The sequence below is a fragment of the Emydura macquarii genome, unplaced genomic scaffold (genome assembly GCF_026122565.2).
Source record: "Emydura macquarii macquarii isolate MOO-44397 ecotype Brisbane River unplaced genomic scaffold, CSIRO-AGI_Emac_v2 contig_1027, whole genome shotgun sequence".
In the NCBI taxonomy this organism is placed as follows: Eukaryota; Metazoa; Chordata; order Testudines; family Chelidae; genus Emydura; species Emydura macquarii.
This window is the reverse complement of record NW_027131164.1, coordinates 13118969-13145260: the sequence shown is the minus strand read 5'-3', so window position 1 is coordinate 13145260 and position 26292 is coordinate 13118969. Positions and strand designations below refer to the sequence as shown.

The following is a 26292-nucleotide window of genomic DNA, read 5'->3' as shown; positions in this document are numbered from 1 at the left end:
AGAGGCAGAGCAGGAGTGGGGAAGGTTCCGGCACTCTGTCCAGTTTTCACAAATTAGAAAATTGGCTACCTACCCTGCACCACCCACTCAGCCACCCTTCCTCCTCCCCATCCCCATTTCTTCCTGCCCCTGTCCCTGTATGGCCCTGCACCTCCACTCAGCCACCCCTTCTCCTCCTCCCTGCTCCTGTGTGGGAGCAGCTGCTTTCTGTTCTGGCTCCACAGCAACTCCTGGTGGATGAAAGGCGTAACTGCAGCATTTCTCCAACAGAATGTATTTTCTGTGGGGGGGGTGGCATGGGGAAAGAGGGTTTAAAAAGGAGTTGAGTTACAGACAATGTTATTTTCTATATGGAATATTTTTTGGAATTAGTATTACAGTAAAAAGTTTTCATTTGGTTTATTTTTTAACAAATCATTTTATGAAGATTCATTGTTCTAACACAGAAAGGGGGAGTGTTTTTTCTGACAGTTACATGCCTTATGCTGCAGCACACTGCGAAGTGCATATGTTAACAAGTGAACAGGCACAAACTATTGCATGGTGTTTGCTTACATGTTCTTTGGTTTTTAGTTACTGAATTTTATTCTGTCGGCATGCCCTATTACCAGGTCTGTAGAGTTGACCAAAAAATGGAAATTCCTTCCCACAAAAAATGTAGTGGTAAGAGATTTCCTGAAAACCTATGATTCAGGAGAATCAAAATAAATTTTTCAGCTTCTGGCTGCCTGCCTGGGTGAAAGTGAAATTGACAAAAAGATTTTGAGATGGGCAACCTAGGAGCCATCATTTCAATATTTCTGACAGAAAAGACATTTTTCAGCAGAAATTGAAATTTTCCTATGGAAAACTTTAATTTTGTAACACAGGCATTTGCTGTTTGGAAAATCATTATAATGGAAATTTCCTGACGAGCTCTACTTGCCTGCTGCTTTTTTATCATTTAACCAATTTTACCAGTAAACAAGTACTTTACTGAATGATCCTAGTCATGACAGTGTCATTGTAAAATCAGTAGCTGGCTCTGTATCACTGTTTGATTTGTTCAGTTAAGAATGTACAGTAGTAAACAATGCATTAGAAGAATAACCATGCTCTTTAGTCTACTCCTTTTATGCTGAGTATCTTTTCCTCAAAACATAGAACTGTGGACTCTGAAAATGTAGTATCTCATTTGAATGTTTTATGCTGTGAAAGGCAGAGGATAAGTATTCAGAGACCCTTGAATTGTTCATGTATATATTTCATTTGTGTAATTCAGAACAATGCTTAAATATACTTTAAACCTATCTCAAGCGTCCAGCTAAGACTTGTGCTGTCCTCTGAAAGACAGAGTTGCATGAGAACATGTTAATATATAAATCTTACACAAAGAGCTCTGCTTGGCCTTAACTATGGTAGGTGCTACTGCTCCTCCATAATATTATTTTAGAAATGAAAATAAACATGCAGGTGTTGCACCTCTGTTTACTAAAGATGACTCAGAATTTGTTTGCTGTCAGTGGTAAAAGATTTAACAGAACACTTAAATCTAAAACTCTTATAACTGCAAAATGGTTAGATGAATCTTTTTTCCCAAAAGGCGTGGAGGCTGTGTACATTGGATATAGCTTAATGTCATCTTTCTAGGATTTCAAGTGGACATTATGACTTAATGTTTCTTCTCTTCAGATATATATTTTTAAAAAGTGTGTCTTTGTTGAGGGGAGACCTAAGTTACTTTACCATGGGCTAAAAGTGGCCCCATTAAAAATAGATGTATGCTAAATCTTTGCTTAAATGTTTCTCAGGTTTTTTTGCTTTGGAGGATGAGTTGTTAGGACAGCTTGCTATGAAAGTTTATCTCTTCAGTATGGCTCACCTTTTCATCTTGACTACCAAGTCTCTCCCATTGGTGAATAGTGTTGGCACCCAGCACCAGCAGAGGGAAGGAAAATTCACAAAAAGTCTGATGGGCAAAAATGCAGTAAAAGCAGAAGCCTAACAATTAATGTTAGGTTAATGGAAAGAGCATATGGTAGCCACCCTGGAATAGAAGACATGACAAACATGAATTATTCAGTTTATTTCTTCCTAATATTCCGATTCTTCTTTCACATGAAACAGATTGTTTACCTGTGTATTTCCAGACAGTTTGAAGGAGATTTCTGAGCATTGTTTTGTTCAGCTCTTACAGAAAAAGCAGGGCTTTGATTCATAGGTAAGTTAACCCAATATAACTTGTATACAAAAAAAGCAACATTTAGAAGTTATTTTGTTTGCAAAGTTAAGCCCTTAAAAGTTAGGAAAGCCAGAATGGAGGTTTTCTTATAAGCTTTAATTTGATTCTCTTGTGTGTATGCATTATGATGCAATCTTTAATTACTTGGTCACATATTGTTTTTAATACAGGACCCATTTTTAGTGCATAGGATTGATGGTGTTGGGGAATGAAGCAGCTGTTCAATATTTATTTTTATCCTCAATTCCAATGTGTGGTTCCATGCCTTATTTGCTATATGCAATCCAACCCCTGTACTGATAACAGAATGATTCAGTTCCTCATTGTCTCCTCTTTGGCTCTCATCGTTATAATATCAGCATGCCTCTGTGGATTAGTGAATTTATCTTTACAACTTCCCTGTGAAAAGAATATTATGATCATTGTACAGTGGGGAAACTATGACAGTGACTTGCCCACAGCTACACAATGAATCAGTGGCAGAGGCGGGATTGGAACTGGGAACAACCTCCTCCTCCCATTGGGACTTGTGCTTCTAAATCTCTTTGGTGTTTTTTGAAAATCTCTCACTTTCTTTTTTTAAAATTAATTTTGAAAAATTAATTTCAGGACATATAATTTAAGGGCACTCTCTTGAAATTAGACAATAACAAATAATTCCAGTTGTCAGCATCCCTTACAGGAAACTGCCAGCATTTAAAATATCCCAGTCTCCCAGGTTTGTTGGATTGAACATTTGGATTTTTATTGTAGGCGGCTTCCTGATTGTAGGTAAATCTGTTAACTAACCCTTTAAGACTGAGCTGTTGGGAATTAAATTGAAATATTCGTTCTAGTTCTACAAAATATTCCCCACTCCAGTGACAACTGTACATCACTCTCCACTTCCATGGAATTTGTATCAATCCCTTTGTGAGTCTTTAGGCCCTGTTGCATAGTTGGATCTGCACAGCACAGGCAGATTCTTGCATCCACAGAGAGCTCTATTGAAATCAGTATCAGGGTCTTAGTTTGTAAACTTGATGGAGTAGGGATCCTCTTCTTTGCCTGGCAAGTTGGCCCAAATTTAAAGTGCTATGCACGCTTTTTAAGGTAAAATTTTGTATTATGTAATATTATGGTAAAATTATGTATTGATTACTGAAGAATGCATTGTTTTTCTTTGAAGGATAGTGTGACATGCATATTGTGGAGGTGCCACAATTAAGATTACATTGTGTTTAAAGCACATATTACATCTTTTTAAACATTTATGGTTTGCAAGAAGCAAACTTGATTGGGCAGTGAATAAGAGACTATTAGTATTCTTTTTGGAGTTATAAATTTTAGAATCAAATAAACTGGTTTACACCATAAAAAGTAAGCACAGAACAGAGATGGCTACATAGTGATAGTTTCTAAGAATGATGGCAAGTGAGCTGCCTCTTATTTTTCTGGCTACTGCAGTTTGGATGTGGGCCAGTGGGAATCCACTGAGTGACATTTCATAAGACCCTTACCTCTGTTCCCCTTCCCCAAAGATGTTAGAATTGGCACAGAAGCTAGTTAAGGCTGTGTTCATTTTTTTAGAGCTTAGCAAAAAATATAAATAGAGCATATAAGTTCTGCAAATCAACTCTGCTGCCTTCATTTTTTCATTCCAAACCATAAACACCAGTTCCCTCCTCAGTCCTGTTAATGTTTTGAGGTACTTTTTAACCCTTCTATTTGGTGGGATTTTTTGTTTCTTTCTTGTTAAAGTTCATTGCAGATATGAAATTTACAGGTGCCAACAGCCCATCTTTCTCTTCTGAAACTACTTCAGAATGACATTAAGCAAGGGTGAGGCTTTTTAAAAAGAGCTGAGGAGGAAGTTCACCTCTGACAGGGTTATGGTAATCAGGTTTATCACGGGAGCCTGCTGTTGTGTAACAGAAACTCTAGCTTGTCTCTACCTGTCTTAAAGCATTGCTTAATGAAGAAGGAAAACAAGCCTAATGAAATATTTGTGAAATTCAATAAAACTTGTTCGCAAGCTTTAAATTTTAATACTTGTTAGACAATTCAACACAACACTGGTTAGCCTTTTAAAACATATTAGACTTAAGTGTTGTAATAATAGAGATCATTATCGCTCAGATTTGCCTTGTGAGCATGTGCAGAGCAACACTCAACTATGTCTCTGCCAGTTTAATAATATATTAGAAATCATTGATCCAGAACTTTCCTATCCAAAAACTATTCAATAATCAAAGTCATGTTATGCACCCCCAAGAAGTATTGGATTGAAAAGTCCTCCAGATAGAATGGAGACATGGAATGTATTTGGTTATCTAGCAAAGCAGGGTTCTTCTGTATTCAGTATTCATCCTCTGATCCCTGTCTTTTTATTCCTTGCGTGTGGACAGACAGCAACCAGTTCTGCACTCTTCAAATAGATGTGTGATTGACTGCCTAATGGTGCAATCATTTCTCAATAGCATATCAAGGATTTGCTCAGAAAAGTTCATTGATCATTTTCTATATGTTGAAGCTTTTTAAATAAAACTTTTTCTGAATAAAGAACATTTCTTTGACCTCCAGCACAGCCCTCTGGAGTAAGTTTTGGCTTCTGTAGCAACATTGGTAGCTTTAACTGAGAGTTTAAAAAATGTAGTTATTATAGGTGGTGGACAGAGTGCCAGTGTTGCTTTTCATGTGATTTGATAAAGACGATCTTGGCTGCATTTTTTAATATCCATGGAGTTTAGGAAATGACCTCAACAACACACGTGCCAGCCTTTTCAAGGTGAACAAGTCTAATGCTTTGTTCCTGTGGAATCTTGTAAAAACTATTATTTTAAATGTGACCTTGATCACTGTATTTCTTTTTTTTTTTTTATTTTGGTGGAGGAATCCTCACAAATGTTTTGTCTTCCTTGGATATTGAACAGTTATCTAAATGGAGGTGTAGGATTTTCACCCTTTGTTCTTTCCCGCCATTTGTTCGCCTTTAGTAATCTCAGGCAAGCCCCTCCATTATTATATCAGCAGCAACATGTGATTGATAGATATTAGGGTTGGAAGAGATGTATGCAGTCATCTAGTCCAGTGTTTTTAATGACTGGTCCATGGACTAGCACTGGTTCCTGAGATCTCCCTGATAGAGTATAGTAAGCCTGAGGTCTCCCTGACACAGTATAGGAAGCTGGTCCCTGGTATCAAAAAGGTTGAGAAACACTGATCTAGTCCATCCATTACATGACTGCTCTATAGTTCCTAAATGTTCCTTATAGACCCAGTACTTTTTTTGGTGAAGTCTTTTGCTGTGGAAAATGTAAGCACGACACATTAGAAACAATTACAAAACAAAAGTAGCTATGCTATTTTCACTGCCCAAGTTGAATGTGGTGCAAAAATTAAAAAATGTGATTGGTGGAAAGTAAATTGGATTTTAAAAATCTTTTACTTTTAATAATCTACAGTGTTAAAAACATATTTTATATGATGATTGCTTAATTGCTTTGATGACATTTCAGAAGGATGGTCCTTATGCAAATGAACTGGCAGTCTGACAGGTGGATAGAGATTGGGGAACTGGAAAAAATATTTCATATACAAATTAACAAAGCTCACAATAGATAGCATTGGCAGAAGGCGGTTTCTAAGATGTACTTAAAATGGGGAAAATAAGGGTCTTGTGGATGATCTCAAGGAGATAGAACCACAATGGAGGCTGCATGGAAGAAGGCTAAGATGATTGTTTGAGAGGCTGATAAATGGGTAGAGAAGGGTGAGAGGACTGACTCATCTGAAAGCAACACAAAGCAAGTAAGGAAATTCATTTTTAATACAGGAATTTTAAAGCTGACAGTCTTATTAAGGTCATCTGTCTAATATAAAGTACTGAGTCACCAGTTTATTCCGATTCAGTTTCAAATATCAGTTTAGCTGTAAATTTCTCAGCTGGCACTGTTATTGGAACTAGTTTCAGCTCTGTTATGAAACCAGCTAGTGGTTTCTAATGAACTTCTACATCACCCAGCAGCTACTGCTCCTGACTGCACCACATGTCAAATTAGACACATGCAGGTTATTCTAGTTTACAAAGTTGGTTTACTAGTTCTTTTACAATAAATAGCTTACTTTGTTTTGTATTTATATCTGCCTTTATAAGGCATATATAAATTTTGTACCAACTTTTGGGTGTTATAATTTTTTTTAAATCCCCCAAAATCATAGCTTGATCTCCTAAGCTTTCATGTTGGAGTAATCAATATCCTATCTAGTCAGTGGTACTTGTCAGCCTACCACATTTTTCCAAACTGGAGTCTGGGGAGAGCTGACTGGTCATAGGCTGCTTCAGATAGGTCACAGTCTTTTCCGATAGATCCACAAGCATTGAATCTCTTCATTACAAAGAGGCATCTGGACACATGTAAAAGCAAGTAGCAACTAGGAGGTAGGATCAGCCCCTCCCAGGTACACTTCTACAGAGGAGATGGAAAATCCTCTCAGTAACAAGATAGCCAGTCAATGTACTTGGAGGAGCATGGGAAGAAGATATCATGGTATCTAGACTGCATGTCCAGGAACGAAGGACTAGGTGGAAGCAAAGCATTGTCAAGAGGAAAAGTACAAAGCAGTACAAAAATATACCGGGGGAGAGAGGAATAAAACAGAAGAATAGATCCTTATTACATTCAAGTTGATGACATATATGCAAAACAGTTGCTACTGGAATGTTATGTAATCACAAATGAGAGAAGTGTTCTGTACAATCGTGAGAGAGAAGTGGTCCATCAGCTTTCTCTATTGAGATGTGATCCATGGTAATAAAAAGTTTGATAACCCTCAGTCTAGCAGAAACAGGCAGAAAATGAATATGAAAAGTTAGCCAATGTGTTCTCAGTTTTCTACATGCTGATCAGCAACATTCTGATACTGTCATAACAAGTATGAGAGGATGCAATCTGGGCTCACCCCAAACAATTACCTGTTTCTATGCCCTGATTATTCATGTTAACAATTTAGATCCAGCTACTTTTTGGAAACTAGTTTGTCCTCTTCTATTACAGGGAAAAAAATTCTCCCAGAGAGCTCTGAATGATAAAAGAATTAGCTTGTTGAAACAACCCAACAAGTAGCAATCTGGATACCATATTCCAGGTGCTAATTTTCTAATTTAACAGTGAGAGATGAAAGTATATAGGTATTCTCATGTTCTATTAAATTCCCTTATGACCTTCTAGATTCAAAGTATCTTGAAGACATTTCAGTGCGTGTTTTATAATATGTGGGGACAGGAGATAAAGGACCTTTCAAAGACCAAAAGAGCTGCAAAGAAAAGAGCTCTCCAACAGCAGACACATCCACATCCAGATAAGTCACTGAATCTTCCACAACAACTTGTAACTGAGAATTACAAACTGTTTGGGTGACTCCCAAGGGCTGGGAACAGCAAAATAAAAGCGCCATAATTCCTGAAAGAGATGGACAGGGGAGCCATTGTAAATATTTAGCACAAATACATCTGAAAATATGTAATGTGAAGATACATTTTGAGATTAGGTAACAAAAACAATTATATATTAGGTAATCTGAGACATATGATCTAACATCATCTCCTCCTACCCATCCACTTCTTCCCTGAATTTAATCATGAAGTGCTGGAGGCAGGACATTCTCAGTTGGGAGGGCGGTGACTCCAAAACTTGCTTCCCTTGTTGGTTAATCGAAGCTTATCTTGGTTGACTTTCAGGATGACTTGTTCTATCAGGCTTTTTCTGGGGAGGGACGGATAAGTAGACGGATGGAAGGTGATGAGTTTTGAGGCAGGGCAGTTTGTTTGACATTTGCTATAAGTTTGTCTAGATTGAATACGTGAACCCAGATATGGGAATGTATTTTAACAACTGAATGAAATAAAAACCCTCCTCTACTGCCATAATATGAATACATTCTTTGTGCGGTAGACTTTGCAGAAATAGGAATGAAACTTTTCACATGAAGACTCTATTGCAAAAGCGAACAGCTCTTTTGGAATTAAACCGTGTGTAAAATGTTTGCTGCGGTTGTTAAGACATTTCAGTGCTTTCTGAATGATAGAGTTCTCTACAGTCATTGCCACTGCCAACTAACTAGGGTAGTTCCCAGTAGAAAATGATCTTGTATGTTATTTAACTTTAACTTCTACCTGCTATTTACAGACAAGAAGAAAACAGAATCCCTAGTATGTGCTTTTGACAATTCTTAAGTCAATCAATCTAGCATTGTGGTTATCTATCCCTTTGCAATAGAAAAAACACTTGAGTGTTATAGGAAATATAGACAGGCTGTTAGGGTATAAATCGAAGGAGGAACTAGGAGAAGGATTTGGTTGGGGAGGCCTTGTCATAAATTAGTGTGTCCCTCTCAGTGTATTGCAAGTCCCAATTCTGCTAAATCCATTGTGAATACATACGTAGGTAGAGCACTCCTGTCTATTTATACACAAAAACATCCTTAAAAAGATACAGTAGTATTTTATATTTGCAATGAAAAAAAACAACAACAAACAAAATACCATTGTGTGTAGGGAGTAATATTTTACCTTACTTAACTCAAGCGGGTAAAGATCAGATTTTTATCATAACATTAAACCTTGAATTTGGTTTTAAAAAGCTGAACTAAAGCTATTTATAACCTTTTGTGAACTACCGTGAATGCTTAAGTAATGGTGGTGTTAGTGTAGTGACTGAAAAATAATGCATTTAAGCTGCTATGAATTCCTTATGTACCTCACTTTTAATCTTCGACACGGGGCCTGATTGATATTTAGCAGATCAGTATTTGCATTTCTTATTCTCATGGGAAAGTTCCCACTCCAGTATATCTTATTAAGTATATTATTTGTGCACTATATTTATTTGCATTATCTGTTGAGTTTCCAGTGTGCTCTTTCAGGGCATCGGAAATTATGCATAAATTTCAAAATCAGTGGAATATCATAGTAATTTCAAGCTTGAAATCCTGACTGTTTGAATTTTGTTCCAAGTTTATGCTGTTGTAAAGCTTATGAATTGCTTTTTAGAATAATTGGAGGGGACTGTAAACCTTGATTTTCTGGTAACACACACATTTCTTGTTTCTCAAGATAAGTCTTCCAAGTGAGTAGGTTACTTTTCATCACTGTGTAGAAAAATAATGAACTATAATAGAACTTGTAAACAGTTACTAAAAGTTACTCTGTGTAACTTTTAAGTGACTTTGATAAAACTATTCACATGCTCATTCTTAACAGTTTTCAGGCTTGGGCCACCTTTTTAAAAAATGGAAATATTGTTAGCAATCATTCAAAACAGTTAAATGTGAATGACAGTTGAATTGCCTATATTCAAAGAGTTAAAGATCATCTAATGGAACAAAAAGAGACTATCTGAATTTCTGTTGTAATTGATAGCATAATTATTGGGCTTTTTTTAGCCTGAGTTATAAGAATTCAAAAATAGAGGCCCAGTTCAGCAGTTCATTCCTATTTAGCAAACCAATAAAGCCTGCACTGAATTAAGCAAGTACTTAAAATTGACACTAAAGTAATGTATGAGCTTAAATGCTTTGCTAAATACAAATAGACATAAGCACATGCTTTACTAACTTTCCAGAATTGGGGCCAGAAACATTAAGTAGCCAAAATTATTACTACTGCATTTAACTTAAAAACTGAAATTCCACCGGAAGCTTGATTGTCTGAAAATCACCTAATTTATGAGTAAAATTCAAATAGTTATTTAAAATTTTATAACTTAAGAAATAGTAAGTGGAATCTAATTTCTAAGACAATCTGAATTACTAATGCCTCAAGAAATGACGTGTGAGGTGGTTTTGTAGCTCTCTCCAATCGGCATAACGCAGCTACACAGTCTGTTTCACTTTTTTTTTTAGCTGTTACACTTGGCGTAATTTTCTCAGACCTGAAGAAGAGAGCTGTGTAAACTCGAAAGCTCATCTATCTCACCAAGAGAAGTTGGTCCAATAAAAGATAATACCTCACCCACCTTGTGTCTCTGGAGAAACGAGGTCTCATTCTGCTGCTCTTTATGTTCTTTATTCCTTAGGTAATCCTGTTGAGTTCATTGTGAATTAGCAACACAGAATCTTACCATAATTCTGAATGAAAACATTACTTAATGTTACAATGGAGGCTTGGAGGTCTTTCTTCATGTGGTTAATAGATTTGAAAGGAGATAGTTGCAAGATTATTTCCATGAATTAGTATGGAAATTTGAAAGGGGCTTTTGCATGAAGTTACGTTACAGAGCTAAAAATTCATCTATTTATCTGTCTGTCTTTGAGATTTCATGTTCCATTTGCAGTGATTTAGTTTTTTTTTTTTTTTGAGAAATCAAAAATATGCTTGTTGCTTCACAAATATAAGTCATGAACAAGGTTCCAGCTCCAAAGAGCATCCTGCATAATACCAATGCTTGTATAGGTGGTAAAAGAAGGGTGTGAACTTTTCTATATAATAATAATAATAATAATAATAATAATAATGTGGAATTTGAATTTAAAAACTGATAGCTAAAGATGTTGGCGTAAAGTAGAAAAACAAAACAAAAGAAACATTAAAATTATTTTGTCTTTTAGTCATGGCCTGTGTATGAAGATGTACATAACAAGATGTCTGAACTTGCAACATTTTTAGATTTGCCTCGTTTTCCAGCTATAACTGATAGCTGCTTTCTTCATCCAAACATCTTGTGCATAAAGTATCAGATGGAAGCCAATTTACCTGGTAAATACTCTCTAAAACTGACTGTCTAATTAAATCTTAGTTATTGCATTCTATAAATCTGGTAAGGCTTTAGGAAAGGAACTGATGAACTATTCACATAATTTTCTTAGTCTTATCATAATGATATGACAGGCTTTCCCTCTTCCTTCTAAGTTGCTTTACATTTAGATATGTACCCATTTACTATAATTACTACAGAAATAATTTAATAAATTGGCTGAACATTTAAATAAGTATTATGGGCTCGATCCTGCAAGGTTCTGAGCACTCTGGCCGCGACTCAGCAAAGCACTTAACCATGTGCTTACTTTAAGCATGAAAATAGTTGTGCCAATGTCCTTAGGACTATTCACATTCTTAAAGTTAATCATGTGTTTAAGTATTTTGCTGCGTTAGGGGACAGCGCTTTGCAGAATCGAGCCCCGTGTGTGGTACTCATTTTTAATTTAGGAGACTAGATGTTCATTCTATATATGAATTTTTAGCATAAGGTTGTTCTTGAGTGCCACGGTAGTTAACGGACACTTCATGATTTCTACTTTAAACTTTTGTTTTTAGGGAGTTCATATCGCAACTGCTTCTATTGCTTTATCTCAATATAAACATGTTTTGACATACATTTGAATAGCTAGTATTCATTTTAAAAAGTGACTTTTGAAACTCTTATTTTCTATGCAAAGTTGTAACTAATTTGTGAGTTTTGAGTTGAAGCTATATTAAAAATATATAAAATCTGGTCACAGAATTTAAAAAAAAAATCCCATTTCTTAGTTGTATACAACTATCTGAAGCTCATCTAGAGACATCTCAATATGTACAAACTAAAATGAAAAATACCTTGTGATCCTAGTACTCTGGGGTCACAGTGTCAGGGAAGTAAACCAGTTTTTGACCTGCTCAATTTCTGAGTTAACATCAGAATTACTGCTGTGTAAACATTACATATTTTTTGTTTAAATAGTAAACGTTCAAGATTATCTAACAATGACTATAGAAACTAGTATATATGCTATATATATTGGGCTTCCATGCTGCAGGTAACTCAAATGTTCCAGTTAGTCAAAATGGCTGTTTCCACCAAATAGCTTAGAAATGGTAATTTAATTTTTTTCATATACAAGATATTTTATTAGTATGCAATTCTTCTCACTGTGTAAGCTTGCAGTTCTTATTTAAGGTCACATTTGAATGTGTAAAGGGAAAAAACTCATATTTAGGGCTAAAATTCCAGACTGTTTATTCCATCTTTTAATCATTCTGCGCCTGTGTAGCAGTACGCTATGTGTAATCTCACATTGTTTTGAAATCTTGAAATATCAACTAAGTGACTGAGGAAGGTCTGTAGGTCTGCAGTTTTCAGATTTACTACAAAGAAATTCAAAGTTGTCAGACCTTTTTAAATTATTACAAAAGAAGAATAGTTACAAAGGAACAACAAATGGAACCTAAAATAAAACTTAGTTACTAATTTTTTTTTATGTTGTCATCTGAAAAGGAATAATAGGATGGGAGAGGGATTTGGACAAAGAAATTGATCTGAATGATTGTCTCTCTGTATGGGAAAGGAGATATACATCTTCAATTGTGTAGCTCATAAAGAAAATTCTTATAAATTACTGTATAGGTGGCATTTGACTCCAAATCAGACCCATTCTGTTTTTGCTACTAAGAAAGCACTCTGTTGGAGGGGCTGCAGGCAAAGGGGAGCATACTTGCACATGTGATTGTGTCCAGGAATTAGACTTTTTTGGGAGGAAATTGTTAAATAAATTGATTCTATGACAGAATGCTGGCTTCTTAGGATCCCCTGGTCTGCTAATTTATTGCTCCAGTAAAGGATCTACATTTTAAACAGAACGACAAAATTATTTATTTGATTGTTAGCAGCTAGACTTTGTGTTGCACATTATTGTAAATAGGTGACGCTTCCTCCTTTTGGAATATGGTATAGTAAAATATGGACTGCCCTTGTAATGGAAAAGCTTTTGTACCACGTATATACACAAGAATCGCCAAAAAGAGGGATAGGTATTTAGAAATTTGGTCTCCCTTTCTAGCATTCTCAGAGGAGGAGGGCTTTCCAATCTGGAATCCAGAAGCTTTAGTCAGGTTCTTTGAATATTAACCTGATCCTGAATGAGTAATGTATGCGGTAATATGTTAACATTTTATTGTAACTTTGCCTTAATAAAAAACTTGACCAACCAAAAAAACAAAAACAAAAAACGTAGTTGGGAATAATATATTATGTGACAACAGTGAATTGATAATATCCCCTTGGAACAGTGTTGAATTAGGAGAAGTCATTTTTCTTTTATTATTCACTATTTAAATATATTAATGAAACTTTCTTGTGTAAGAGATGGTATTGTTGGAAAAATTTTATTTTCAAAGATATTAGTGGTTTGATACATACATATTCTTTGTTGTAATTTTTAGTATTCTGTATGAGGGTGAGGATTGGAAAGTTAAGATCAGGTCTTGTACTAATTTAACTCCTTGCAAGCAATAGCTGCTTTGGGAATAGAAGGTATAGCTGGACTAGTGTTGTACTTAGTCAGAATATAGCAATATATTGCTAACCTTTCTGGAATCTGATGATGTAATCAGTTCAAGAGTTTCTTGCTAAACTGGAAAGGTAAGAAATTTGGGGATTTTGTACCAGTGAAAATAAGTATACAGTAATATAAGACTGTTCAGGTGCAGTCTAACTGGTGTTGGAATAATATTTGTGTCTTTGAATTTCTTTCCTTCTGTGGTTTAAAGAAAGAGTAAAGTTTATAATGCTATTCTTAACTAAACAATGAAGCTTCAGGCCCTGTTTCTGCAAACACTTATACACATTTAATTTTATTACCCGAGTAGTCCTATTTAAATCAACAGGACTATTTGTAGTAGTAACTTTAGACCCTGATCCTGCAAATGAGTTAGTTTGTACAACGTATAAGATCTGCCATACCTAGGATATGACCAGGCTGGCTTAGCAACATTATCATTATTACATCCAAAGGATCTGATGAGTATTTTATTCAAAGTGTAATTTTTCTTCCCTATTTCATTGTATATATTTAAAATCATACTGGCCTAGGTCATAGGAGTGTTCTGAGGGTTTGTTTAATTAATATGGGTAAAAAGTCTTTCTGTGGATTTATAAGGTGTTAGAAACTGGCACGTTGCTAACCAGTGTATTTAGCATATGTGAACAGATTATTTCATAATATTTTACTTTACTTTTTCTTAATTAGATGAATTACATAATTGGACTTGCAGAGTGGTAAAAAAGATCAATGTTGGAGAAATAGACTTTCTGACACTTGATCCTGTGAATAAATCAGCGAGGAAAGTAAAATATGATGTTCTTGCTGCAGCTATCATTATAGTGGTGCTCAAAGTACTGTTTTTACTAGATGATCAATATGAATGGTAAGTATGTATTATGGATAAATTTTAACTTCAGAAGGGCCCATATTTTCTAACACATTGCACTAAAACGTTTTTTAAACTACTAACTCAGGCCCGAAGAATGGAAAGCAGATTCAATAATAGGAAATGTCAGTTTCTTGTTACAACTCCTGATCTATTACATAACACTATTGACTGTTAGCAAATTAATAATTTTAGTTTAAAAGTAAGCAGTAGTTCACATCTCAGCTGACTAAATTGACAACCAAATCTGATTTTTTTGAAGTTAAGATTAAGGTTAAAATGGGTGGAATTTTTGGTGTCAGCAGTTTTGTTTTTAAATACATTTTAAAAAGTTTCAGAAGTGGAAAGTATGATTCTAAAAACAATCCATCTGATTAAAAATATATATATATATTTTCAGGTTGCATGCAAACTTTGCTGGAGAAAGAAATCAAAAGAACAAAGAAGGTACTTAATATGTCAGCAGAAAGAATCTAATATAATTTTTAAAAAGAAATTTTGTAATTAAACTAAGTAGGGCATGGACTTATTGATCTTAAGAATGTGGTTTTCGGCTTTCATCAGTTTTTATGGTGCATCAGTTATTCCTTTGCGGTAAATTTAAAAATCTAGAAACCGCTTCGCACACATTTGTTGCATCTGTATTAGCATGTGCATTTGCAGTATTAACTGTTTACTAGATTTTAAATGTTAAATATTTTGTAATGTTGAGCTAGACTAGATGGAAATGTTTTAAATTTCTACTTAAGACAAAACATATATAAATTTCTTTCTGTATTTTTCTGAAAATTTTTTGAAGTTTGAATAGCTTCTGTTATTTCTGCTCTTGCATCCTTTGAATACAACTCAAAATTTTTTGCTATATCATGCATATTTGTTCTTTGTGGAATATACACATCACTGCTTTTTGAGTAAAAATATCCTGTGTGTTCAAAAATGAGTTATTTAGGCAAGTTTTATTGAAAATATACTCCACACCTTGGTTCTGTTTGGAATTCTTATAATTATTGTACAATGCTTTTTTACTAAAGTCATACTTATGCCTCTCATCTTGGGACAGCAGGTGCTAGGTGTGTTGCTTAAATGCATATGTGATATAGTTCAGGCATAAATAGAGAGGTACTTTATTTTCAAATCACAGAACAGGCTTTTTTGTGCTTTGTTTCATTACTCTGTTTGCTCAGAAATATGGAAGGATGATATGAGTCTTGGAGGGGCAGGCGGAATATGCTTGGCATTTCGTTTGCAGGATGCCCAGCAAGGAAGGCTATTTTTCATTGTTCTGGGAGCTGATTATACATTTCAGAATCCCATGACTGAGATTTTAAAAGAATACCCTAAAAGTAGCTAAAATTCTTGACTGTCAACCTTCATCATTCTTTTGAACAGTTCATCTTCCAAATGTATGGAAGCCAATTCACATTGTAAAGGTGACTAAATCAAACCACCTCTTTGAGAATAAATTATGGAGCTTGGGGGGGGGAGGAGGAGGAGGAGGAGGAGGAGGAGAAGGCCTTATTTACTCCTACTATCCTTAGTGGCAGGGTAAGGGCCAAAGAAGTGGAAAGTGTTTAGATGAGCTGAGCTAAAGACACGCAATTCACTTCCACTTAGGTGGTTCCTCCATATCTCTGGTGGTTAAGGATATGATTTGGTCACAGAGGTTACAGATTCTGTGACTTTCTGAGACCTCCGTAACTTCTTGGGCAGGGCTGGAGCATCTGATCGGCCTGGACCACTGCTGAACAGCGGATTGGTCAGGTAGCGATGGAGCAGCTGCAAGCTCTGTCAGCTCTTCCCCGGGTATTTTTAGTAACAGTCAGGGACAGGTCATGGCTTCTGTGAATTTTTGTTTATTGCCCGCGACCTGTCCTTGACTCTTACTAAAAATACCTGTGACAAAATCTTAACCTTACTGATGATATCCTATAGGTTTCTTCACTGCCTGCTGTTTTTCATTCCTTTGTATGATTTGTTTTTAAGGTACCTAGAATCTAGGATATGCACTTTAATACACTTGTTTAAAAATAAAGCTAAGGGTCTAACTGCTGCTACCTTTCCAACATTCTGTACTTTATTGTGTTCTATCACTTTTCCTAAAACTAAATTTTGGATTTTACTTTAGGCTGCTTGTGGTTTGATTTCAAAAAGTGGTACAAGGTTATAAAGAAGACTATGGATGTGGAGCAAAAGAAATTAGATGAAGAAAGAGCCCGGTATGCTATTGTTCAACATTTTTTAAAAAATGAGATACTGAAGATCTTGGGTGAAATCCTGGCCTTATATGAGCATAGAGGAGTAAAGCAAATTAATAAATCCTTATGCTCTTTCTCCTATCACACTTAGAATTTTGGCCTGACATATTAATTAAATGGCAACTTTTTGTGACCAGTGACTGAATTACTAAAGCTGTCAAAACTGATTACAATAAATAGTGAAAAATTGATGAAGAGCAGTTTTACCTCCAGTTTGAAGAGACTTTTCTGATGCATGGTGGAAATAGTGGTACTAGGCACTTGCCAATTTGAGGTTATTCCTAAAATGTTAGATACTTTTAGTAACAATTCTGAGAAATGATTGCTTTTTCTTGTTTATTTGGCTATGATTGTGCTCGGGTATTTTTTTTTTTTTTTTTTTACCAGGTTGTATTTCTTTCACTGGTAGGTGTCTGTGGAAATGTGAAAAACCACTATTCTACTCAGCCAGGGAAAAATCTGTAGTTCTTAAGAAAAGACGTGAGTAAAATTTTCTTTGGCCAACAATATGAGCAATGCAATACTAATATTTTCTTGTCTTTTTTTTTCTCTGTTCAAGTTTTTGTTTGTCAAAGGGGGCTAGAATGAGAGTACCAAAATATATTGTTTATATTAAAAGGGATTTGAAATGGATTTTTTAGTAATTTAATTTTTCTCTTTTTATGCTATTTTATTATGTATAAAGGCAGACTGTATTTTTTTAAGCTTTCTTTTTACTGGATTTTTGTCATGAAGATATTGGGTAAGTCTGTTTGGTCTTCACTTATTTTGCTGGAGGACCTCTTGGGAGTCTTAGAGCATGTGTATTGTGAGCTCTGATAGCATAACTGGAGGGGTAGTGGTGTTTGAATTCTTAAAACAGCCTTTCTCCAAAATGTTCAATAGACAAAGGCATTGAATGTGATTTTTAAAAAGAGCTCTAAACAGTCTGATTTAAAATTACTTCCCCCTCAGGTCCTCTTTAACTTTGTCTCTTTACTTATGTGGGGTCAGAACTTTACTAATAGTTTCAGTCACCCATAGAGGTTTTTAGAATAGACAGACTGGAATTTCAAATGTAAAAAGGATGAAGAAAAATAAACATTTCAGGCTTTCTCTGTATATCATGCAGAGGTAGAAAAAAGCACAAATTCAAATTACCCTTTAAAAACAGGATTTTAATGTACTATGTAGAGAAAGGTAAACTGGGGGAAAATGTGATGATACATTGTGACTTAGGTGTTTGTTCCTCTGTTTGTACAGAAATGGTGGTAGACTTACAGAGACAGTTCCGTGCACTGTCTGGTTCAGTGCAAGCTGCTGAAAAGCAAAGCCCTTCAAGTTTCCAGTTAAATTGGGCTGAAGAAAACACAAATGGGGATTGTTTTCATGGACATAGCCTAGAGGGAATTTTGCAAGAAAAAGGCAATTCACTTACAATCATGAACACCGAGTATTGGCTGGGTACAGTTAAACTATGTAATGAGAAGTGAGTATTTGACTCTTGTTGGAAACGTTGAATATTCATGAAAAAGGTTCTCCTTAAAATTAAATTTTTGTAAGATATTTTATTTTTGTTAAACGAGATATTGAGTGTGCAAGCTGTGCACTGAGGCTGGGCATTGGCTGGTGGCTTAGGTTTGCTGAGCTCGTGTGTGTATTTGGTCTTGGGTTGGAAAAGCCATATTATTGTATGCAATAGATGCTGTCAAACTAACTTGATTAAATTGGGACAGAATTAGTTTGGTTGATAAAGTTAATTGTGTTGATGTAATATACTTAGACTTCTGTAAGGCATTTGACTTGTAGCACAAAATATTTTGATTAAAAAATTAGAATGATATAAAATTTAAAATGGCACACATTGTGGATTGAAAGCTGGCTAACTGATAGATCTCAAAATGTAATTGTTAACACAGAATCATCATTGAGTGGATGTGTTTCTAGTGGGATACTGCAGGGATTGGTTCTTGGCCTTATGCTATGTACTATTTTTATCAATGACTTAGAAGGTAAGTAAAATCATCATGGATAAAGTTTTCAGATTAACCAAAATTTGTAGGAATAGTAAATAATGAAGCGGACAAGGCACTGACAAAGCTTGGTAAACTGGGCACAAGCAAACAATATACATTTGAATATGGTTATATGTAAATGTATATTTCTAGGAGCAAAGAACATAGGCCATACTTACACGATGGGGGATTCTATCTTGGAAGCAGTGACTCTGAAAAAGAGTTGAGGGGGAGAATGGATAATCAGATGCACATGAGTTCCTAGTGCAATGCTGTGGCAAAAAGGGCTAATGCAGTCCTTGGATGCATACAGACGGGAATCTCAAGTAGGTGTAGAGAGGTTATTTTACCCCTGCATTTGGCATTGGTGCGACTGCCGCCAGAATATTGTGTCTAGTTCTGGTGTTCACAATTCAAGAAGGATGTTGATAAATTGGAGAGGATTCAGAGAAGAGCCATGAGAATAATTAAATGATTAGGAAACATACCTTATTAGCTGTAGACTCAGGTAGCTCTGTCTATTTAGCTAACAAAGAACGTTAAGGGGTGACTTGATTACAGTCTGTAAGTACCTACATGGGGAACAAATTTACTAATGGACTCTCCAGTCTAGCAAACAAGAATATACCAGGATCCAATGACAAAAAACTAGACAAATCCAGGTGGAAATAAAGATTTAATTTTTTAACAGTGAAGGTAATCATTGGAACAGTTTAACAAGGGTCATGGTGGATTTTCAGTTACGTGCAATTTTTAAATCAAGACTACATGTTTTTTCTAAAAGACGTGCTCTGGGGATTATTTTGGGGGAGGGTCAGACTAGATGATCACAATGATCCATTCTGGTCTCAGAATCTATGAAAAGTGACTGAACTGAGTTTTCCAAAAGGTAAAAAGATAGCAGATGAAACACAATCAACATCTGGAATCTCATGGTGACAGAAGAGGGTAAATAGAAATGTTCACTCTCGTGTTTATAGTGTCCTGGACTAAACCATCACATAACCATCAACAGAATGGATGTTTTTAAAAAAGTATTTAAAAAACAACACTGAAAACCTGTTCTTGATGCAACATGCTTCAGTTGTGCCCTTAAATCAAACAGCAGTATTAATTTTAACAATTGGAAATAATTAATGCTTCCAAAGGATATTTCAGAACAACAGAGCAGGGGGGAAACTGAGTTTAACAACAAGCAGAGCCTGTTTATGAACTAAGTAATATCAGTCATGACATCTCTTGCAAGTCAGTTGGAAAGCTAAAAGAAGAGATCAGGGAAAAGGAAATACTTAAATCCTACTGAGAGCCAAGCTTTTAATGTCTGTCTTTACTGTTCCCAAATCCTGTCTTTGGTCACAAGTGAAAATGAATTTGTTCTCCTTTTAGTTTCCATTTCAGGAAATTCCAAAACAGCCACACAACTGTTGGTATCATTTCACAAACTGAAAGTATAAAGGGTGTTATAGTTCAAATCTGGGATGCATTGGCTAAGATATTTATGGGTGATTAGTGTGTGCACACATTGTGAGACACAGGCCAGTTGTGCTAATGGTTCACAAAGGTCTGATCTCTACTTAAAGATCTGCTATTTTGGATCCCTTCACCTGTATATTTTCCTATTAAAGTCAGTGTGGACTCTGCATGGATGCAGTCTACCCTGGTGGATGCTGATGCAGGATCAGGGCCAATATGTTTAAATGAAAGATGAGGGCTAAATTTCATCTGACTGCAGAAGACTACTCAGGAGAATGTAAGAGCATTTACCTCTTGGGGGGGGAGGGGGCAGGAAGAGGAATTTACATCTTAAATGATATTTCTCTCTAGCCCTCCATAATCCTGATTCTTTAGACAAGGTGCCTGGCCTAAGGCCAGTTTACTGTCCTACCACTGGGTCATGCCATGAAAAACAAACCCAGCTCTTGTTCAGCGAATGGATTTAGGTGGGGTGGGGAAAGGACACTGAGAGATTGAAGATCATCTTGGATTCACACTGCGTTTAAGAAAACAAACACTACAATACAAGCAATATTATTTTGATTTTTAAGTTTAATTTATTTAATATTCGGTTTGAAAATGACTGAGTGTAAAGTGTGTGCACACTTTGTTGTTTTTCCCATGTACTTACTTACTTCACCTACCTCTTTTCCTTTTCACTTTGCCTTTTATACATTCACCATGACAGCAATGGGTTGGAATAATGTAAACACAGTATCATATCACAAGAGCCTTTGTTCTGTAGGTTTTTTCTCTTGTATGAACAAGAAACTTTTAAAGTAGGTGGGGGAAGAATCCTCTTTACTCATATATACATAAATCTTACAGACACATTGGATAAGTGTTTTTTTTCCATGTATGTTTGCAAGAACTATGTAAGCATGTATTTACATATGTAATTCATTAAAACATAATGTGAAATGCAAATAATATAGCCATCAGAAGTCAAGGATTGAGTTTAAATTCTTATTCTTTAGATTTCCTATTGTATCCTCTATAGTGCAAGTAGTTAATGTAGTTACAAATATGGCCATTTGTTTAATCTTTTGAAAATCTGAAAAGAGCATTCATTCCCTCAGGTATGATAGTTTGTGCAATAGACAGAGATTCCATAGAGCTAAAAACAAACCCCAAAAATGTTTCTTTAAAAATCAGTTTATCTGGGACCGCTGAAATGCCTTATATATATATGGGTATTTCATGGCCTCACTACTGAGCAGAGTTAAGGTTGCTTTGAATTTCCATATGTTAAAATGTTTGGACTTTTTAAGCTTATCTTAACCAAATTTATTGTGTTTTAAAACACATTGTTTTTGAGATAATTATAATATACCTTTAATTAATTTTACCCTACACTTTTGAGATGTACACTCCATTTTAATGTAATTTTTGTCTGGGAATTATTTTAAAAGCACAAGGTCCAGAAGTCTTATCTCCTTTTAGCTATTCTTGGGGAGTAGATAATAAGAAAAATTGCCTTTGGACAAGAAAATGCAAATTCTGTGTATTTGATGTCTGTATGAAAACTCTCTCTCATTAAAATAGGTGTCCTGCAATGTCACTTGAACACCTATTTGCATCAAATCATTAGTTTTAGTTGACAAAATACATTTGAAAAGAAGTGTTACTTCATGGGGCTTTGTATTTCCAAGAACCAGCCCCATAAAAAATACCTGAGGAGTATCTTTCCTTCAGCTCCATTGATGTGTGTAAACATGATGTTTTGATCTCCTACCAGTTCTGAATGCAGATTTGAATTTTTTTTTAATGATCACGGTCAATCTTTTCTAGTCCATACCACTTTGTATGTTTCTCCCTTACAAATGTTTTTATTCATGAGCACTGAATTACAATAAAATTTTTGTGTAACACTATAGAATAATTTTTCATAAAATTCAAATGCCATGTAATCCTGATTTAAATTCTTCCTATTTTAAACACTTGAGGCTAATGCTTCCTAAAAACAAAAAGAAGTGCTAAAAATGTCAATGGAGTTTTGTTTTAAGTAGAAAGCTATTGTAAAATATTGATCCCAGGAAGAAGAATTTAAGGAAAATTCATGTAAAGATAAAATGCAATGTACAGTAAAGGTCCAATCAGTGTGCACAAGGGCAGAGGTGGCTTGACATTTGTTTTTTATACTGAAAAATATAGTTCTCCACTGCAACAACATTTGATAGCAGGAAGCTTGCCCCAGTACCCTCCACAGTAACTACCCCGGCAGCTATTGACAGTGGAATAAGTGCACTAGGTGAATGTTTCTGCTAAAAATGAATAGTAATGAAATAGTTTAATAAAGCTGATATTTAAGTTGTCATCAGCAGATTCAGAATTACATCAGTTGTGATGAATAAGAGCAAGTCACACGCCTTGGAGCTATTGTCCCAGGTAGTCTGCAGACTCTGGAAGACATCATGACTGTACCTGATACATTCTGTTCACATTTAAAAGGTTTTGCTCCTCATAAGCAGGGAGGGGGGGAATATTTTCTTAAGCAATACCTTAGATTTGACAGCCAAATTGTCTCAATCTGCAGCAGCAGAATCATGGAAAATACAGGGTTTTAGTTAACACCAGTGTGTACCTGGTTTTGGGAAACATGGACAGGAGGATACCATCTTCCTTATCCCTAGAACTGCAACCTAGCCTAATCTGTTTGTGGCCCCAATCTTGCAAAGGAATACTCCGTGGAGGTTCTGTGTGCGTGGGTCCGTAGATTGCAGCCGTAGATCAGTGAAGATACTTATGATAAAACACTCAAAAAGAAATTAGAGGAAAACCTGAGTATGTTTTAATATGAACAAGATAAATATGTGATTTAGGACATACTTATCCTGGCTGTTTTTTTTGTTTTTGTTCTTTTGTAGATTGTGTGGGCATCTGACACACTATAAAGAATCTGACTTTCCTCAGAGCTATCAGTTTGTGTTAACCCTGTTCTCCTTCCTCCTGAGGGTACCGGCCTCTCTCATCCATGAAGAGGTGTGTTTAATAGAACATAAACTGTTTAAAACAAAACTCCACAGAAAGCAACACAAAACAAAACATTCATGTCCAAGAAAATAGAAAATCCTAAAGATCATGGAACTACCAGAGGGTAAATGAAAAAATTAAGAACTGTGGCCCCAGTCTGCAACTGGATCCATGCATACAGATTCTTATGCTTGCATGAAGCTCCCTGATGCTGCATAGGGGGATCTGCCACTGCCAATCTGACTGCCAGATCCATGGTTTCAATGTATCTACATTATAAAGAACAATGTGAAACTACTTGAAGGAAGAGTTACTGAAGCAACTGCTTAGCAAAGTTTACTTTGTTGTATTAAAGGTAATGGGAAGTTATTAAAGTAATAGTTTTTTGGCATTCATACATACATACTTGTGTGTATCTTGAGTGCAAAGTGCAGCAAATAGGCATCTAGATTATATTAATTGTTTTGCTGAAGGGTTTGCAGTTCAAAATAGTCTGTATCTTGTTGGTTTTTTTAACTTGTATAAAAGTAAATGTTACCTATTTCTAAAAAAACCCTATTTGTTTACATTAAAAATAAAAAAAATCTGCTAAAGAATAACTGGGAAAAGTTGTTTAACAGAGGGTTTTATGAGGGTGATCTGACAGTTTGGTGGCAACTCACAATTCTGAAATATCAGACTGAGTGGAAGGAACCTTGCGATATTCTCTCTTGGACCTCTTTACATTTCTTCTCTTCCTACTTCTCCTCACCCTTTGCTATGCCCAGCTTCTTACCTAGCCATTATTTTGTATTCTTCTCCCATTCCAGCCTTCATGGTTTTTGTGCTCCCCTTTAAACCCTGGAACTCTTCCCTCTCTTTCCTGGTACACCAAGTGCTGGGTTATCTCCATCTTTCTTCTATGAGGCTAACTGACAGCGACCATGATAATTAAATTATGCCACTCTTCACCTGATGATGTGTTGCGCCTCAGCCATCTAGTAGCTGTTCAAGTCCTAGCTTCATTCGTGCACTGAGTAAGTTGCTCAACTACACCAGCCAGAACAGACAAGGTGGAGAAAAAGCAGGGTGCCAACACCATCATAGCCCATGTTTTCTTATTATGCTTCCTAATGGCCTTAATACATTTGAACAGTAGCTACCGCGTAGATGAGAACTTTTGTGGCAGATAAATGATCACCTAACACCATTCTTTGGGCTCTCAGCTAAAATTAATAAAAGCCAGTACTTCCAATCCCTAATAAGGAGCACAAATGTTACCAAACTCGATGCTAAAGTCAGCTGACAGATCTAGAAGGATTACCAGGGACAGCATGTCCCTTCTGGGAAGGATGGGCAGGGAGGCTCTTGAGGTTTGTCTGTACAGCAAAGAAAAACCTGCAATTGGCCTGTGTTAGCCGACTCGGACTTCCAGGGCTCAGGCTGTGGGGCTGTTTCATTGCTGTGTAAACTTCAGGGATGGGGCTGGAGCTCCAGATCTGGGAACCTCCCACCCCACCAGGTCCTAGAGCCTGGGTGTCAGCCTGAGCCCAGAAGTCTACACAGCAATGAAATAATAGCCTCATAGCCTGAGCCCAAGTCAGCTAGCATGGGTCAGCTGTGGATGTCTAATTGCTGTGTAGACCTACCCTTAAAGAGCTTCCAACTTCTCCAATGAGCAAGAAGCCCAGGCGTCAGTGGTGCCGTAATCCCAGAAGGTGGCAAGCGCAGTGGAGCCTCTCTGAATATGGTGGTCAGGTCCCTTGTTAAAGGGTTTTTAAAATCAGTCATAGCTTAAAGAAAATTATAAAGTTGAGATATGAAGATTGAGAATGGATTTTGTGGGTTGCAGGAATGGAGAGATACCGCCATAACTGTCTGGAACCAAGTGAGAAAGCAACACTCAAACTGTGAAGATCACAGGGAGAGGAGCCCAGTGATGGTTAGGAAGTCAGAGCTAGGTCATAGAAAGCACCTGGAAAAGGTTGCACACCAAGAGGGACACTGATTCAAAACTGAGCAGAAAGTCAATGAAGGTGATGTCCTGCTACCTACAGACAAAAATCTGAGATTTTTGCACTAAAATTTTTGAAAGTTAAAACAGGGAATCCAAGCAGTCGGTGTGTGATTGTGACATGCTCCAATACTTGGGAGATTATATAGTGCCAACAACAACAAAAACAAGTGTATGTTGAGGGGAAGGGTGGAGACTGAGATGTGACTTTTGTGTTCATGCTCAATGATTCATAACGCTTGTATAGTGCTTGCATGCCTTAGGCATATCTAAGACCTAAATAGAAATTGTACTGGGCACTTCAGACAGGTATGAAGAGAAAACCCTATCCTGATGATCTTATTATCTAAATTGACTCAAAGATGTAAACTTCATGCATGTGTTTTTAGTTCTCCAATTTTTCTGATTTTAAGATTTGTTATCTATGTTGACCCTTCCTCAAGGCCAGGACTAGAGTTTTTAGGTCTTTTGGAAGAAATGTCTGACGTGGTTACAAGTTACGCAGCCTCAATTGCTATTTTTATCAGCAATTAAAATTCTCATTAAAGAATAATGTACATTTCCTTGTCACTTTTTTAAAAGTTTGCAAAGACCTTCTCTTTTTATACACTGCCTTAATTGTAAACTACTTATCCCTTTATTAGTGGAAATGCCTTATTCCTGTTACTATAGTATTTATCATTTGTTTCAAGTTCACTCGCTAAAAGACACCTTATTATATACAGTCATAGTATTTAAAGTAATTCAAAAGGCTGTATTTAACTTCATTTGAAAGACTACATACACTTAATTACAGGCACAGCTTTCTTTTAAAACTACTGTAGTGGTAAAAATACTGTGTTATACTCAAGTCTACGAGTGTAACAATGCTCCTTTAGATGTTGGAATAAATTAAAGTTGTGCTTTAATAAACAGGAATAAAGCTTGCAATTCATCACCAAGCAGTTTGTGCCTCCTGGACATACAAGGTAAGAGTCAGATTTAAAAGTAAAGGGTGGGTCTCTAATGTGCTTGATGTCAGTCCCATCCAGTTTAATCAATCAACATTTACCTTGGTGTAATGATAGTTAACAACAAGCTGATGAACCACAGGGTGACTTATCTTCACTCAAGTGTAGTTGTGCTCTCTTGGGACACAACTGCTTTGAGTCCAGTCAACATTGCACTGAGGTGGAGCCACATTTCTTAAGTACACAGCTGCG

The 26292-nt window shown here is 36.0% G+C and overlaps 1 protein-coding gene across 1 annotated transcript in view; it reads left to right on the top strand.

The window, feature by feature from the left end:
- Positions 1-25632, top strand: part of TAF1B (TATA-box binding protein associated factor, RNA polymerase I subunit B) — a 48977-nt gene extending 23345 nt beyond the window's left edge. Inside the window, exons 9-15 of the mRNA XM_067544782.1 lie at positions 10808-10955; positions 14201-14378; positions 14782-14828; positions 16507-16597; positions 17046-17116; positions 17879-18104; positions 22992-25632. Of these exons, the coding sequence (XP_067400883.1) occupies positions 10808-10955; positions 14201-14378; positions 14782-14828; positions 16507-16597; positions 17046-17116; positions 17879-18104; positions 22992-23190 (960 nt within the window). The 3' untranslated portion in view covers positions 23191-25632. The remainder of the gene's footprint in view (positions 1-10807; positions 10956-14200; positions 14379-14781; positions 14829-16506; positions 16598-17045; positions 17117-17878; positions 18105-22991) is intronic.
- The last annotated feature ends 660 nt before the right edge of the window (positions 25633-26292 follow it).